Below are 17,930 nucleotides of genomic sequence, written 5' to 3' on the forward strand. Positions count from 1 at the left end.
TCATGATAAAACCGCTGAGGTATAGATTGGGAGGGTGAAAAAATATCCCAAAGCTTGTAAAAAGTTGGAAAAACAAAAACTTTTTATTCTGCTGCTGCAGACACCAGAACAATTGTCTCCATGGTTCTTCATCAGGCCGGCCTTTATGGTACAGTAGCTAGTTAGAGGTCATTCTGACTAAAAGGAGAACAATAAACTACTTGGAAATTAACATCAACAAAGAGCTCAAAGTAAGAGGGAACAGTTTCTGATTTACTTGACCAGTCAAAAACTGAACTAGAAAGGAAAAGGAAAACTGAGCACCCACCATTCCACAGTGAAGCATGGGGGTGGCAGCATCATGCCATGGAGGTGCTTCTCAGCAGCAGGGACAGGATTCATGTGGAGAATTAAAGCAGCCCTTGAGGAAAACCTGTTCCATTGTGTAGTGACCTGACGTGGCTGGTTCACCTTATAGCATGGCAAACCCATAAAGTCCTGATAAAAGCCCACAAAACGTCTAGACTGCATCCACATCAGCTCTTCTTAATTAAATCCTAGTTCATTTGCTCTGAAAGTCGGGCTTGTTTATGAATGTTGCTACCCTCAATCGTACAGCCTAGTAAACTTTAAGGTGTGAAAACTAGCTTAAAGGCCCCCCCCCTTCACTTTGTTGTTTAGTAAAACTAAGAGAAGGTTGTTGAGTAGAAACACCAGTTTACACCATGTTATTTAAAACACAAAATACTTTCTAAATACTTGTGAGTGTGGAGAATAATTCACCAACTGTTGAGCAGAAACACTGAAAACATGTGGAAACCTGGAGCAACAACACTTGAATCCAAGAAAGATTTACTTTATAAAGGAATTTATTTAGTAATACAGTGGTATACTTAGAAATGTGTCGCAAAGGAAAAAAACAAACCAAAGTAAAACCAAAATAAATAAAAAGAATGTCAGCCACACAGGAAAATAAACTTGAAGCAGTGTTATCATATCAAAAGAAAAATAGTACTGATGTGCCATAATAAATTGTCTATTAGTACAAAAATACATTTCAGGGCACACAATACAGCATCCAGTATCACAAATAAAGGAAGGGACCACTCTTCACAGCAGCCCCCCTCAAGTACATCTTTTAAAATCAGTTAAACCAAGCACTTCTCTATTTTGTAAATAAGAATAAAAAGTTTTCTGACAGTTAAAAATGCCTTAAGTAGTGTGTCTGTCTGTGTGGATATGTTGGTAGAAAAGTCGGACTTATTACTGCTTATGTCAGTTCCAAGGCTCAGGGGTATAACCAGAATACAAACATAACCAATGTAACCGCTTCCTCTTTTTTAAACAAATGTTTTCTCTTTTATACAAAATAACAAAGATGTACAAAAGTCAATGTACAGAGAACCAAGGCCATATGCTAGCAGTATGTACAGCCACAATTTAAACATCTTCTAGCTTTGTGTATTTCCTCAGACTCCATATGCATAGCAGTAAAAGAAAGCATACCTTTTCATCAGCCCCAGTTATTCTCGTGTGCTAAAATCCAAGTTCACTGTAGATGAGAAAACGCAGAGACAACTTTTCCTTCGGTAGTGATCGTTACAACTCAAGGATCCAATGTTTTAAAGTTTCACTGAAAAGTTAATATGCAGATAAGGCATCACTGCTTGCAGTGTACGATGGGGTTTTCATGTGTTGAACTTAGTAGTAGCAGGCTTCTGGACCTGAGTCATAGCACATGCATAGATCTCTAGACAGCAGGAGTTTGTAAAATCAAGTCAGTATTTTTTTTTATCTACGATAAAACTTTTCTACAAAACAGCAGTTTAATCAGAGAGCGATCCGTTCCAACAAAACGGGCGTCTGACACTAATACTTAACCATCATTCTTTAGTATTTTTTTTTTTTTTCTTCTGTATGACGATTACATCTTCCTTCATGAGTCAGGCTCACCAAGTCCTCAGAGATCCTTCAAGAGTGAAACGCATGACCACTGAGCTCACAAACAAAAGTTTTGCATATACAAACTTTGCTGTTTGTGAGTTTTTTTTTTCTTTTACAGTACACAAAAATCCCATGGCAATATTAAATAAGTTTCCAAAATTCACCTTTTTTCCTTGCACTGCTCTAACCTTTTACAAAATTAGCTAAAAATGTCAAAATGTGATCATTCAGTCTGTGGCACTGGTCATGCATTCCAACTTCAGTTCCTTTGTTTAGATAACTTCTTTTAATCTTAGTTTTTTGCAAGCCTTGAAAGCACCGAAAACAAAAAAATATATATATTAAAGAAACAAGAGTACAGCCGTGTGGGGTGCTGGACTCCTCCCAACTCTCCTTGTGTATTTGTGTGTGTGAGAGTGTGTTTTCTTTTTTTAAATTTTGGGCACAGTAAACAATGTGAGAGGATCAAGTTCATACTTCATTGAACAGTGTGCACCCCGCCACGGTGGAGGGGGCACAGCAGGAGCAACGGAGGTCCCCGGTTTATCACATTCAGTAACAGGCCAGCTGTTGCCCTCTTCAGAAGTGGTCGATGAGCACAGACACACAGTTTGCACCCACCAGGTAGTTTGGATCTCCAGGAAGAGATTTGTTCTGCCAGGTTTTAGGATCACCTGCAGACAATAAAGACATGTCAGCTTCTGGAGAGCCTCACATGCACATCAAAATACAAAATGACAACATTAAAGTAGCAGATTGTTACAAAGTTATTTCATATGATAAAATACTGACTGATGAAGATTTTATCATGAAATCATGTTAGTGTTGAAGTCTACAAATTTTACAAAGCTTTTATGATTTGCTTTATTTTAATAAACATACAACTTAAAACTTGATCAGATTTGCACACACCCTAAAAGTAGATGAAGAAAACACAACAAATGAGGAAATGGTTTGGCATTCCTAAACTAACAAGATCAGCAATTTAAAGCTGTTTTTAAAGGACAATGTCTGATCTTCACAGTTTAGACTCCACTTCTCTACAGACAGGAGGAGAATCAAATCCACCATTACCCTCCCAACGAATGAGTATCCACAAATACTTCTTCCACAACAAGATGTGTAATATTCTGACACGTCACAGCAAACCTTTACCTCAGGTGTCATTGACTAATTGATATCTTGTGATTAAAATTACTTAGAGGAATATGGTTCCAGTGAATAAAGTACAGTGAAGTTAACAGCTGAGTCTGATAGTTGTGTCAAACTTGTTGAAAATCTCACTGCTGAGATTTCCTTTTGCAATTATTTAAAAGATTAAAAGTATTAATTTTTTTCCCAAAATTTTTATTCATTGTAGTTGGTATTTGGGAATCAGACCTGCAGATACCATTCATACATCGTGTAACACAGATGTTCTTTGGTTGAGAAAACAGTAAACAGCTGTCTGCTGCAAAAATGAGATTATAAAAATATTACTGTATAACTTTCACTTCTGCAACATTTTTTGGGGGGCTGGAGTTGTATTAGAGGGAGAAAATGATCTATTCTATGGCTCAGTTACAAGTAGCAATTAGCTTAGCTCCTCTATCAGCCAAATGGAGTCACTCTGGCCACCGTCTGCTGCAGGTAAGACACTGAGTAATCACAACTACTACTAACATAACAAACATCCATTATGTTGCCCAAGTGGAATGCAGCACCCACAAGATGAAGCACCATAAAACCATTAACACCAAGCAGGTTATCAAAAGTGATTTAAATTATTACAATGTGAGCATATTTGGGTGGGAAGCTTGACTGCAGCTATGCTTTCACAGATATAAGAAGTAACACGCCAAACAGTAAAGGCATGATGAAAGAGTGAGGGGAATATGGAAAACAGAAGAGGTGGTTGTAAAATCGTTAATGAACTCTCCTCTTCAGTCAAAGCCAGCCCACAGACCCCAAAAGGACAGAGAGAGGACAGCGTACCCGACGAGGAGTCGGAGGATTTTAGAGCAAAAGACCAACCATCAGGGGTCATAGACGCACAGTGAGGTAAGCGCAGCTCCACCGGCTTCAGGAACTTGAGTCCGTGAGGGCCACACATCACCAGCGGACTTAGCAGCGTTTCTCCTGCACGGATACACAAGATTTAAATTCCACAAATTAAACACGCAAGAATTTGCCAGCACAAAAGGATTATTACTGAACCAACCAAGAGGAAAAGCAGTCTGGCAGCAGGACTTTATAATGAGGGGGAAATTAGGTTAAATTATATAAATAACCTGGTGCTTAATGTTGATTAAAGTATACAGGTGTTATTTTGCATCTAAGGGTGGATTTCTATCTGTGTGACCACTGACTTTGCTGTAAATTAGATTCCTTTGTTCTGTGGTTATCCAGTCTGAGTAGAACTAAAACTTTATAGTGTAACATGTAAAAAAACAAACAAAAAAAAACTCGCTCACTTTGGCAACTCTATCTGAAGTAGACCAGCACTTTGCGGGTTTCATCACATGCTGTAACTTATTCCTCGACATACTCAGGATGGAGGGAATCTCTGTATAGTGCTGAGGCACTGACCTTTCTCCTTGTCAAGTGGGGGCAGGATGCTGTTGTCCCGGCACACCTTAAAGTAAATCTCCTGCTCCACACTCTCAGGGATGGCACCCTGGGGGATGATGATGCTGACACCTGTCTCGATGGAGCTCAAAACCCCTCCGTTACAGTTGAAGATCCCCCGAGCGGTGGCCACCACTGTGTGCCCTTCGTCCTCATCGTCATCGTCCAGCGCACTGGGGCTGAGGGACAGAGGCAAACAAGTCAGCACCATCAGTCAAACCAGTGCAGGCAGAGAATAAGGCCCAGCAGAGGACACAAGGGCAAACCCCAACCCAACAAACAATTCTCAGCAGCTCAGTGATTACCATCAGACAACTCACTGATGCTGGATATTTCTTACCTTACAGGGATGGCCTTGGGAATGGCATTGATGTTATTGTGCTGGTATTTGGGCCTGTTGTCCATAGTGCGCGTGAAGGTGTCCAGACCGCTGTCGTGATCGAGGGGCTGTGGTGACAGCTGAGGTTTTCCACTGTTGTTGCTCCCGACACTGGGCTTACTGAGGAGGTCAGCCTTCACTTGTGTGTCGTTGGGCAGCAGATTGTGGTTGAACTTGGGGCTCTCAAACTTGCGCTCAAAGGGCCGGGCTGCACTGGTGTAAGGCTTGGGGACGTAGCGGTTATAGCTGGTGGGTGTGGGAGCGCCCAGCGTCTTTTGGGGTGCTGGTTCAGTGCCATTGACTGGGGATTTATCAGGTAAGCCCCTGGGTTGCAGGTAACCCCCTGGTGTGGGTTCATCCCTGCTGGTCGGCCTGAGAGCTGGCAGGTCAGGTTTTGGATTGGGCGAGCTCAAAGGTTCGGGTGTGGAGTTAGCTGGAAAAAATAACAGTGCATTCAGGGTACTGACTAAAAATGATAGCATAAAAAAATTTTTAAGAACACTTAATAATCATTAGCAAGGCACCTAAATGATCCAAATTATTTTATTAATAAGATAAGAAGCTCTAACAATCATCGAGAAGCATAAAGAACCATCTTCAGCGATGAGGAGAACAAGGAATCCTCCAACAGATGGAAATACCCAAACAGAGTCCTCATCTCACCACCATGAAGCAAGTCATGAATTATTTGAAGACACAGAAGCCATTAAAGCCATTAATGTACATGTTAACATAGAACTGTGGCAAGATAGCTACAATGTTGGGAACAAACCACCTTTAAATTAATGCTTTTTGGAGGAAAATGAGGTCACACCAAATACTGGTATGATTTAGTAGTTTTTCTTCATTACAGTATTTTCTCTGAATTTCCAAATAAAATCATTTTTTGGAAAATGTTCGGAGTGTGTGTTTGTGTGTGTGATGAGGTGTAAGGGAGATAAGCTTAGAATTGGTCTGTAGATATGTTCATGATGTAGTGAAGTTTGCCTGTTTTTCACATGTTAGCTAAATCTCCAGTTAGAACTGGACTGGACCAGAACCATCAGGAGAACCACTGCCCAAAAGATCAGTGCTGTAATCTGTATTCACATTTGCATGGAGTAAATGTCCTTTGTTATCTTTATCATTGGTATAATACAGTGTCTCATTACATAATGGCATTCTGTCTTAATGCTAGCAGTACTGTCATTTAGGATCTACATCTTCTGACATGCTATTACACCAAGCCCATAAATTACTGTACAAGCTGTGGCTGGGTAAGTGCAGTGGCATGTTTGTCTATGTATACAGCAGGAGAATATTTCCTGGACCATCAAGACAGACATAAAGATAAAATTTTATTAAAACAAATACAAAATTTAAAACATTTATTGGAGCATTTCTTTCCAGAAAGCAAGCAACCATGACCACTGGATTCACATCTACGGAACACCATATGCCCCCTTTGTAATAAAAATAAATAAATGTGTGTTTTAATTGTCATATACATGTAGACTGCAGCTCAGGTCACCACGGGAGGTAGTAACGGAATTTGCCAGCTATGAGAGTTTTCATGCCACAACATGGGGTCTAAAAGCGTAAACAATTAGCACTGAATCATACATACTACAACACAACAAATATTTTAACACAAATATCATCGTGTCTGTGCTACTTGTGGCAAACGGGGGAGATGGTATGAGGGATTTATCACACATTTTATCCATGAATATGCACAGGAAGTCTGCAGAGTTAACTTTTTACCTTAGCTGGCTTATTTGGTTCAATTGTGAATGGGCAAAGACAGTTCAGAGAGGGGCACATTGTTGCTAGATGGCAGAAATGATCTATGAAAGAGGCTTTTGCACCCTCATTGGTGCCCTGTATGAGTAAAGACTAATTACAATGCTTCATATACTAATATGGTAGTAGAGTGCAGTTTACCTGCACCAAAGTAAAATTATTAATCAGTGTTAGATTAGGATGCTTGGTGTTTCACATACAAAACCAAAGAAAACAAAATACAACAAAAAAGAAATCAACTCTGTCCAGAGGAGTACACATCCACAGCCCTGCTTCTCTGAGACAAACTGCTGCAGCTAACTATGTTGAAACTGATCTCCACGTGACATATAATTAAATAAAAGTAACATATTATGCAAGGAACAAAGAAATTCCACTGAATATGTTGAGATGAAGCTTTTAAAATGGTTTAAAAAGTGAATTCCAAGAAAAATGGAGGTAGACATGGAAAGCAACAAACTTAAGTCTGTAACTCATGTCAACAACTGAGCGATTCACAGCTGCTCAATTGTGTTAATGAAATATCTGGCAGCACTAAATTAGTGCATGATGAAAATTTTAAGAGGTCAGCGGGTCTATTTCCAGAACTTACCATCACTAGGGCTGAGTTTGGGCAGCGTGTTTGGTGGGATGACAGATGCTGGGGGCCCGTACTGTGAAGAAGGACTGATTTGGGGCAGGGGTTCATATCTCTTCTCCACTGGGCTCACCTTCTCCACAGACTCCACTCTGTAATGACAAACAATACAGTTCAAGTAGTTCTATTTTGATAGCTCTTTTGTACAGAGTTGAAGAATCTTGTAAAACAGGCAACACAGCTGGCAGAGGTTTCGATGACAGCTGGCACAGGGTTATACCTGTTGTATGGGTAGGACAGCTGAGCTGGTTTGGGCAGATCATGGAAGCGGTTAATGCCAGGAGGAGGTTGGCCCATCGCCTTGCTGTCAAAGCTACGACGATCAAAATAGGACAACTGCTTCCTGTAGTACTCCTCATCCTCATCTGGGTCATAATGATTGGAGCGTGCTACATCATCTAGGGGCTTTGTATGAGGTTTTTGTGGCTCGGGAGTCCTGAACAGAAACCCAAAAAGAACAAGTTAAAGAGCAGCATACATACACAGTATGTCTAATCTACAGCTTGTTGGCGTGTTTCAGTAGCAGGCATCTGTTATGTTCTGATGCCATTCCAGTCTTAATGAAGTGAATAACATTAAAATCATAAAAATGTTTATTTTGCAGTTGTCTCTCTGTTTAATAACAAAACGTATTTCTAAGGCAGGGTGGGGGAAGGGCAAAAAATGTTTTGCTCAGAGGCTTAACTCCACTAGGTGGTGCTCAAACAACAACAACTGAATTACAAAAATGCCTCCATTAATATCTCCAGTGTTGTCCTTTAAATACAGAGAAGTACTTACCTATAGGTGGACTTCTCCTGCTCCAGGTTACTGAGGGAATTGGCTTTGAGGACTGGACCTGGTGCAGTCACAGGTTTAGGAACATCTGCAGGCTGGAAACCAAAAGCCTTTTGTTTAGTGTGTCTTGAATCTGATTCAAAACATGTTTAGTATGAAAGGATAGCATACACATATATCTGAAACTGTACCCTAATCTTATGTGCAAGGTTTCAAATCATTCACTTCCAAAAAAAAAAAAGTGTCAGTGTTGTTGTGCATTTGGTAACATGATCATCTGGATTTTTAATAGTTTTAACACTCTCCAAGTCAGACAGTTTTATGGTTCCCACGTAATTCAGATTGATATAATCCATGCAGCAGATGCTGTAACTAACCAGGATCTAAGTATTTTTCAGCACACTGCATTTGTATTCACATAAATAATCTACTCTGTCTTAAATATTTAAAAATGTAATGAGGTTACTTCAGAGTTTAAGAAGCAGACTTAAAAGGCATTAAAATGATTTTCCCTCGGTGCTCTAAGAGTCACCTATCATTGCAGAAAATAATATGATACCTCCGGAAGGAACATACCCTGAGCACTGATGAGTCTCCCTCTTTAGCCCTGTCCATAGAAACAGACCGTTTATTCTCAAACATCTTGACTCTGTTGAGCACCGACTGCGGTTTCATGGCTGGATCTTCATCCAGATCTTCCCGCGGTGGAGGAGGAAGGGGTTTGGAGCCTGGTGTGACTGCTGGCTCACATGGAGAGGGCAGGGTCTCTGTTTTAGGTTCAGAGTTTATCATAGGTTCATGCATTCCTGGCTTATAACCCCGGCTTGGAGGCCCAGGCATGTAGGTGGATCTCAGACCAGAGTCACCGTAATACTGCTTAGGCGGCTCTGGTGAGCGAGGTGAATTAATGGGGAAGCTGCAGGATTCTGCCTCATACGGAGAACGGGCATCATAACCTGATGGGGGAGGGGGAGGGGGTTCATCATAACGCATGGGTCCAGGTTTACTCTGGCGTGGTCTGGGATCATAGCCCACTGGAGGGGCCTCATCATAGCGTGGCTGAGGGGGGCTGTAGTCCCTTCCTGGTCCATCCTCATAGGGGGACCTGGGGCTGTAGCCCATGGGTTGCTGGTGGCCTGGCTGGTAGCCTGCAGGCTGGGAGGACGAGGTCTGCTGGTCGTAGGGTGGCCACTGTTCGTTGTAATGAGGCACACGGTTGTCGTAGTGCAGGTGAGAGTCAGTGTTGTGAGGCTTTGGTTCTGTGTAGCCGCCGCCATCATATCCGTAAGGCGGGAGGTCGTATTCACGGTATGGCTGTTTGTCCTGGTACGGCGGCTGGTGACTGTAGCTCATAGACTGCTTCATACCATGGTTGATTCGCACCGGGTCCTCCATATTGTACAGGTCTTTCTTGTACATCTGTGAAGAAACGACACTCATTGAATACATCTATAAGATTATCATTAATCAGAGATTTTCAACTACCATGTTGAAAAATAAAATAATTAAGAAAAAGTAGTTTCTCAACACCATACGAAGAGTAAATTACTTACAAGGAAAATCATAGGTTTAACCACATAGTGGGAAAATCAGGTATCATTGATCTAAATCATGTCAACTACACAAGCATATATTCATTGATTATTCAAAAACAGTTCTGAATGCCTGTTTGACACGATGCCTTTCAAGAATGATCTTAATCCTTTTATGAACATATGAATTTAGCATTTTAACCTGTTTAATTGTGTAATAAGCAATTGGCACATTTCTGAAAGGCCTCATTTCAAACATATGATGTGTAGCCTGTAGACAGCAAGTGTAGTTACAGCACTTCCTATGGGAAAAGGTTAATTTGTTTACATCTACTCAAGACACATCTATTTAATAGGAGTGAACAACATAATGTAGTGTGCTGTTATAAGTTTGTTCTTTTCCATAGAGAGAATTGTTTAGTAGAAGTTATTACCAAGAGTACTGTCTGCAGGTTAGCCTTCATCATGCAAAAAACATTCAGTTTGCATCTAATGCAACGTCAAACTACTGGCACTACAACAGACGACACATCTACCCACTATGATGCCACTGTCAGTGCTATCATTCCTCTACAGAAGAGAGTTAAAGCTAAAAGGAACCCAAAAAACATTAGGAGCCATGCAAAGGAAGTAAGAGGCAACAGTTAGGGCTGGTTGTGGATGTCTTCACCCTGGTCAGAGACCCAGATGTACCAGTCCTTCTGGTCTCCCAGCCCACTGTGGTGCATGTGGACTACTGTGTCGCACATTTTCTCTGGGAGCCAGAGGCACACAGTGGGCTCAGTGAGTCACACAGTGTGGGCATGACATGCAGAGCGAGTGGAAAGCATGTGTGAGAAGACAGGCAGTTAAAACAGCAGGCTGGGGCCCAGGCCCGGTCCGAGTGGCTGGTGAAACAGCGGGTACCTTTGGTTCTGGACCGGGTGGTCCAAACGGGTGGGGTTCATGTGGTGGTGGTGGTGGTGGAGGGGGCTGAATAAGCTCAGGGGCAGGGCTGGGGCTGTTAAGTGAGTCAGCCTGAGGAGCTGCGGCTGCAGCAGGCGACTCCTCTAGGTGCACACCCTCTAGCTGTACAGGCTGCTCAGCAGCAGGGGAAGCTACCGCCGTCGGAGGCAACGAGGGCATGGGCAGAGCAGCCTCGCCTTGCTGTGAAGTATTGTTAAGAGACATTTATAACACAGCCTGCCAAGGGCACACAAAGTACATCTTACCCCTAACACCATGATCGTCTTCCTTACACTCAGTCTTAATACCAGCCAGAAAAAGCAAAGAGTACATAGAATAGCCGTAGCTTCTAAAACACGTTTATTATTTAGCAAAGGACATTTAATTCTAACGGTCAGGACACAACACAGAATACAAAGGAGCTATTCCTCATATACTTTAGATTTGCATCCATCTTTAACAAGCACAGCCAGTTGCCTCTATTGCTAAACAAGAACTTTACCTGCTGTGGAGCGGCCATCTTGAACCCAGCAGGGTCTATACGGATGGATGGGTCAGGCTGCACAGCATGCTGGTAACCAGGGTACCCAGGGGTGTCTTGAATCACAGGGGGGTCTTCTCTCACAGGTTCTGAAGAGCGGGTTATGGCAGGCTCCGTGGGCAGACCCACCTCATCATTCAAAGTTTCATCTAACTCCTGATCTGTGTACGCTCCACCCTCTGTATCCGTGTCCTCGTAGTCAGAAGTGTGGCGGCTGTCTGTGCTATACATGGAGTATTCACTACCTGGTGCCGACAGGTAGGACAGACGGTCGTCATGTATGTCCAGGTCATCCTCTGTAGTGCCATCCGCCTGGAAAAAGCAGAGAAACTGTCGGTGCCACAGCTTACAAAGTCCCAAAAATTATTCAAGCATCACTGCCAGTTATCTCACCTTGCCCTCTGACACCCACACCAGCTGATTCTGCTGTTGCTGGATGGTTTCCTTCAGAGCACCATACCACCCATCATTCATATTGTTCAAGTTGATGGTTGCTTAGAGAAAACAGTTTCAATAATAATCACTTGACGATGAATAAAAACGTGTAAAACAGGCAATTTACGTTTTCAATTTATGGTGTTTTAAGACACTGTCTGCTTACTGGTGAACAGGTGGTGATTATTCTTCCTCAATTTAATGGCTCGCTCATAAAGCTTCCTGGCGCTCTTCCTGGACTCTGGACAAAGTCTCGTCCTCATGTTCTTCACACCCTGCTTATTATCGGGATTTAGGAAGACTACAATCGGGTACCACTGAGCGTAGTTCAGCCTGTCCACAGCATTTGGGGTGATATCCAGCAAAGCATGTTTGTCCTTCATTGGATAAACAACAGACACAAGGAATGGCTGAGAATGTTTCTTTTTCATGAAATGCTTTAAGCACATTTATAGACAGATGAATTCTCACTCTGTCAATGATCTGCTTGATGGTATGAAGACGAATGATTCCTGAACTCCGCTGATCTGTTCCTGCATCTCTTGGTTCACTTTCTGATGAGAAATATGTAATAAATGTGTGAGTTTTTTGTTATATATGTTTAATTCTGCAGCTACACAATTTGTGTAATTATATTTACAAACATACTTGCAAGCTCAAAGAGATCTGGCTCTTCCCTGGAGAGTTTTTCTCGAGCAACATCAGCAATGGGTCCAAAAATCACAACCGGTCTTAGGAAGCCAGCTGCACAAAAAGACAACAAAACATGAACAGATCCATAAAACTGCCCTGTCAGTCACATAAAGCTTAACAAGCTCAGATCCCTCACCTTCTCTCAGTACAACTCTCTCATAAGCTGGGAATTTTGTTTGGACGGGCTGGGAAGAAAGGTCCTCTCTGCTCTTCCTCAGGTTCCTCTTCGAACTGCGGAGACCACGGAACCTCCAGAAGTCCGCCCTGTCGCCACCTGCCGTTTTGGGGAGCGTGTACTGCACACTGGAGAGCTGCTCCGCTCTGTTCATTAACAACAGAAAGACAAAGAGGCCCTTGTTCTAATACAGGCTCACATATGCAGCTAATCGTAACATTGCCATTACTGGTAAATTATACTAATAGGAAATTTAATACAACTAGGAAGCCCTAAAATTAGGAATTAGGAAAGGAAAATTAGGAAGCCCTCACCTGTTCTTGTTGGGGATTATACCCCTCTCCACCTCCTGGTGGTTCTTGCCAATGCGAATGGCTAACCAGGAACCTAGCTTGCCGTTGTAGAGGGTATCCACTACGCGGAACACCTCGCCCTTATTAAAGCTTAACCCATATGGAGATTCCTTCTCATACTCGAAGTGTGTCCGGATGTAGAAAGAGTCCCCCACATCGGACTCCACAATCCGCCGATACACTGAAGAACAGTACAGGAAGCCATTAACACCAGAACAATCTGACCAACAGAATCTCATCTAGTGTTTCATTGATTCATTTACCATCTTTTTTCTTCTGAGCCAGAATTGTGACTTCTTCGCCCTTAGGAAGATCCAGGAGGAATAGCACCGCCTCCTCTCGAATTATGTTTGCAAAATCTACATTATTTACCTGAAAGTCGAGAAATTATTCTTAATTTGGAAAACAATAACATTGATTTTCTCTTGAACTTAAAAGTTAAACCTCCATTGTATGTGGAGGGGATGACGGAAATTGTAAATCTCTGTTTAGATAAAAGGTGCAAATAGCTCTTCCTGTACACAGGATTGCCCGGGAAACTGCAGGTTTTATTGTGCTGAAAGAACTTAAGTCATTCCTCATTACACTAAAGAGAACGAGGTATAAACAGCATGATATATGACAGTGAAGGAATGGGGCAAACACAGCAAGAGGAAATAGTGTTTTTGTGTTTGCCCCCTTGGGGCCAGTGCTAAGAGACCAGCTTGATGATACAGGAATCTTGGAGCAGCTAGTGTGTGAAGACAATAATTAAAAAAGGGAACGCTTGAGGATGTACAGTATTTCCTATGACAAACTGCTGTATACAGACACTATCTGCTGCCCAATGGCAAAACAAGAAAGCCTTTATATCCACATTACCTTTGCCATCCCCTAAATGCAAATTATCTTTGTAGTTTAATATTTTGAACAAATGTCTTTCAATCTACTTCTTTTTTGTTTGTGCCCCTCCCCCAAACTTGTGTTTCAACTTAAAGTTTCTCACCCTGAGAATTTGGTCACCCTCCTCCAGGCCCTCCTTAGCAGCTGGGCTATCCTCAAGCACTCCAGCTACGAAGATGCCCACATCATTCCCCCCAGCCAGCCGCAGACCCACACTCTCCCCCTTCTTGAACTTTACCAACTTCATGCTTGGCCTGTGGACAAAGAAAATTGCTAAATTACTTTCCTTTTATGGGTCACCATTTGGTCCCTCCTTTTATTTTATGAATAGTAAAATGGTATCTTGAGCTTTCTTTTGTTGTTGTGTAGACAACACAACCAGAGGAAACGGTTTCAAACACTAATGGTTGTGTATCATGTTGTTCCACTTGCCAGCAAACAAACACACATTTCCCAAAAAACACCAAATGCATTGCAGCATAAATTACACTGAAAACTGAGGGCAGCATATACACAAAAGCATTTTATAAACAACCTTAAAAACTACAGCTCCAAGGCATTTATAAACCACTTTATGGAAAGCTGTCTATTCAAAAGCTATGTAATATTACTATACTGTTAATATTACCTTAGAATGCTGTCATCATGGGCAGCGCTTGGCATTGGGGCATCAGAGGGACTCACTGGCAGGTCTACATCTGGCTGTCCAGGCTGAGCATACACCGGCTTGGGCTCTGAATAAAAAAAAAAACAAAAAAAAAAAAACAGGCTCATAGTTGATGCATGCAATGATGATAATGATGCAGATGCATGAATTGACAGAGCATTTAAAGGAAATTTAAAGGAAATAACTGAATAAAATGAAGGCAAAATACCCATACTCCAAACATCACCCTAACTTAATACTGAAGATAATTATTTAGGACTAGGAATAAGTTCTCTAATGGAAAACAAAAACTGCAGAAGCATTCAAATTATCACATGGGCTCTTGTGCACACACATACACACACAGGGCAGTGTGTCCTTAGCTGGGAGGTCAAACAGAAAGACAGCAGAGTGCTGCAGGCTGGTGAGGAACGTCAGACTCGATCAACTCATCTGGTTTATTTTCACTTGGCTCCTGGCAAACTCAGCCAGACTCAGCAGGCATCTAGATCTAGAAGTTTTTTTGGTGGTTGCACTTTTAAGAAGGGCAAAAAAAAAAACGGTTTAAACCAGAATTAATTTTGCTATGCTGAAGCTATTCAATTTTCTGAACAGGTGACAGAGAAATAAACGGCATCCCATTTGCTGGCAAGTCAGACAAGTATAGATGCAAATTTCAAATTCTGACTGATTTACAGCTTATGTCTTTCACACAAAAATATTAGGGGAAATAAGGGCCTTAAACTCAGACCTGGGAGGGGTGGGAGCTGTTTTTCCTCTCTTCCAATGGCCGCCTCCTTCGGTTTGGGCAGAGGAATCTCCTCCGCTAGCTTCGCTGGTGTTGAAGCCGACTTTGAGATCCGATCATCGTCACGACTTCTGTGACTGAAGATGATAAAAAAAAAAAACATACTTTTTTTGAAGAATTTGCCTCTAAAAAAAAAGATATTGAATCATAAATTATGCATACTAGAGATGTAAAGCTTGACGGCAACATGGGAAATTGAGATGTGCTGGATGAAATTTGATGGAAGAACAGCTAGAGTACAAGGCTGCATCTTAGTCTTGAAGGTCATCTCTTTGCCTGTCCACTCTTTTCTGCTCTATTTTTAGAGCAGCTTATCTGTGGTGTCAGAGTGGATTCTGTCCTCCAGGTGAATTTCACCATGTGGTTCTGGCTTCACAGCAGCATCCTTTGTGTTTTATTTTCAGCTTTAAAACATTAAGACTATGTAAATGTGACCCTGGCCAGTTATGAGTGGGATAATTGTAAACGTCGCCAACATTTCAGTTTGTTTTCTAAGTCTTATGTTTCAAATCATTTATGGAGCTAATGGGAACCAGGTGCCATAAGGTAGGTCCCTCTTGAAGGCTCTCTGGTTCACATGGCTGCTCGCCTCCACAACTGATGTCAAAGTACTGTTTTTATTTTAAAACTGGCTGCAGAGGAACAACGATCTTTTCAGCCCATCCTAGAGACCGACCCACTTCTAACTGTCAAATTCCTTCACTGAGAGAAAAGGTCACAGGTCACAGATCAAGTTCAGATAAACAATAATATCCTGTTCCAACAAGTTCTTCCTGTTATTTAAATTTGTTAAATAAATTACAAATGCTCCAGTGGCCTACACGTTTTTCTTAAAAATAAACATTTAAACAAAAGGTTTTGAAAAACCTGAACCACATGTACAAGGAGAAAGTGTTCACACAGTTGGGTGCAGACGATCTGTTGTTACTTTATAGTTGGAGGTGGTTTTAGCCACCAAATATTCAAGAGACACAGAGATCCCGTGTCATAGGACTCTGACATCTCAAGAAGCAGCATCACTGAATAATTGATGCTGTAAAACATCACTTTGATAAGATTCATCAAGTTATGGTTTGCTATTTACATATAAACACAAATCTTCCAGACACAAATTTATGATTTCTCTGTGAGTGATGGCGGTGAATTTAGAGCCACTTATTATTGTCAAGCCTCCACTCCTGAGTTTAAATCTATTCTATGGACTGCACTACTAGCACTACACCTGCATTTCTACAAAGAGAAATGGTGCCAAACTTACGGTATTCTCCAGCTGTTTAAGTATGAAAGGAATGAAAAGCAGAGTCAGTCCCTATTAAGTAACAATGCTGGCATAAGGAATAAAGAGCAGTGAACCTTCACACACAGCAAAACAGAGATTCAAACTGCCTCTCTGGTTTTAACTGTGACTGACTTGCAGTTTGATTGTAAAACAGTGACAACTTTGCTATTAACTCTTTAAAAGTGATGGTCTCAGATGAAATTAGAACATCATAAGAGCTTAATGAAGATGATATCAACACAAGCATGAGCATTGAGAAGACAAAAGATCCAGATTTTCTAGATTGTTTACGAGGAGAAAGGCACATCCACCTTCACTGCTCAGTGTAAGGCGGAAGACACTGCTATGTTTTCAGTGTCAACATGTGACACAAGAAAAAGCTTCTTCGGCTTTGAGGGAAAGCTACATTTGTTTAAATTCCCAAAGAAAACAACGATTAGACAGCAATGGATGGAGTTTGTTTTTGGGAGCCAGCTACAGAGTTGCGCCAATTTGTGAGCGGCACTTCACCGAAGACTGCTGAATAAGGGCCGGTACAACGAGGGATTTGCAACCAGGCTTTAGCTGAAAGGAGGGTCTGTTCCTACAATCAAGGACCGTGTTTCCAATCCTGAGACACAATCTGTAAGTTAAACCAAATAAGTTGTATGTTGTGTCTTGATAGTGTGTGAGCAACAGTCAAACTAAAGGAATTAACCCACATGTACGTTACCTGATCGCTACCAGCAGGTAACACACATGTAATGATGACCAGAAAGTTAGTGAACAACACTGTAGATGGAAACGTAACAACCAGGCTAAAAACACCCAGCTGATTATCCACCTGAAGCAGTAGATGTACACGGAGTGGCTACAAATACAGCTAACTATATCGCAATAATGCATAAAGTGTTGGCAAATAGCATCATTAGCTTATCTATCTCTGGGCAGCAGACGTTTTCCACCTCTGTTGGCATTGTGGTACATTTGCCACATGAACACCTATTAACTGGGCATGTACAAATAGTGAAGGACGGCAAACAACGTTAGATCGGACTATAGCTGGTAAGCAGAGTTTATACCTAACAGATACAACCTGCTGCATTCGTTGCTGCGGGTTGCTAAGTTGTTCACTCTCGTTTTCAGGGCTTAATTCGGACTCGAACAAGTATGGCTGTATGTTTTGTGTTGACATTGTTTACTGAGTGTTTATATTACTTCGGTTTGTTTACAAGTTCTGCCGGTGTTATATATGACAAAAACAGTGCGCACTCCCAACAACTACTCCCAGCAGTTGACCAATCAGAGGCAGCCTGCATTGGGGGAGGCGGAGCTCAGGGCGGAAGAGTCTCAGTCTGCTTGTTTCTGACAGAGGCTGATCTGAGGGCATACGGAGAGGATCAATATGAAATAAAGGGGTTTGTGAAAAATGCTTGATTATGTCCTGCTCTTGTGGACTCACATATTAAAATAAATTAGCCTGAAATGAGCACAATACAGCCACTTCAAATGTTTCACATAATGTAAAAGAAAAAAAAAAAAACTTTTGTATTTATA

General features: G+C 41.7%; 1 protein-coding gene across 8 annotated transcripts in view; it reads right to left on the reverse strand.

Moving 5' to 3' along the window:
* Window positions 1-1,695: 1,695 nt before the first annotated feature.
* tjp1b (tight junction protein 1b) overlaps window positions 1,696-17,930 on the reverse strand; it is a 60,638-nt gene continuing 44,403 nt past the window's right edge. For 3 of the 8 annotated variants that reach the window (XM_041997649.1, XM_041997648.1, XM_041997653.1), the window contains 20 exons: window positions 15,059-15,192; window positions 14,290-14,395; window positions 13,765-13,915; window positions 13,043-13,151; window positions 12,741-12,960; window positions 12,388-12,572; window positions 12,207-12,302; window positions 12,030-12,112; window positions 11,725-11,935; window positions 11,517-11,617; window positions 11,085-11,435; window positions 10,544-10,783; window positions 8,682-9,524; window positions 8,109-8,200; window positions 7,549-7,764; window positions 7,284-7,420; window positions 4,871-5,342; window positions 4,492-4,709; window positions 3,898-4,041; window positions 1,696-2,597 (listed from right to left, as the gene is read on the reverse strand). In XM_041997649.1, the coding sequence (XP_041853583.1) occupies window positions 2,503-2,597; window positions 3,898-4,041; window positions 4,492-4,709; window positions 4,871-5,342; window positions 7,284-7,420; window positions 7,549-7,764; window positions 8,109-8,200; window positions 8,682-9,524; window positions 10,544-10,783; window positions 11,085-11,435; window positions 11,517-11,617; window positions 11,725-11,935; window positions 12,030-12,112; window positions 12,207-12,302; window positions 12,388-12,572; window positions 12,741-12,960; window positions 13,043-13,151; window positions 13,765-13,915; window positions 14,290-14,395; window positions 15,059-15,192 (4,204 nt within the window). In that variant the 3' untranslated portion in view covers window positions 1,696-2,502. The remainder of the gene's footprint in view (window positions 2,598-3,897; window positions 4,042-4,491; window positions 4,710-4,870; window positions 5,343-7,283; window positions 7,421-7,548; window positions 7,765-8,108; window positions 8,201-8,681; window positions 9,525-10,543; window positions 10,784-11,084; window positions 11,436-11,516; window positions 11,618-11,724; window positions 11,936-12,029; window positions 12,113-12,206; window positions 12,303-12,387; window positions 12,573-12,740; window positions 12,961-13,042; window positions 13,152-13,764; window positions 13,916-14,289; window positions 14,396-15,058; window positions 15,193-17,930) is intronic. The other 5 variants (XM_041997655.1, XM_041997651.1, XM_041997654.1 and 2 more) reach the window with 3 other exon arrangements.

The sequence above is a fragment of the Melanotaenia boesemani genome, chromosome 10 (assembly GCF_017639745.1).
Source record: "Melanotaenia boesemani isolate fMelBoe1 chromosome 10, fMelBoe1.pri, whole genome shotgun sequence".
Classification (NCBI taxonomy): domain Eukaryota; kingdom Metazoa; phylum Chordata; class Actinopteri; order Atheriniformes; family Melanotaeniidae; genus Melanotaenia; species Melanotaenia boesemani.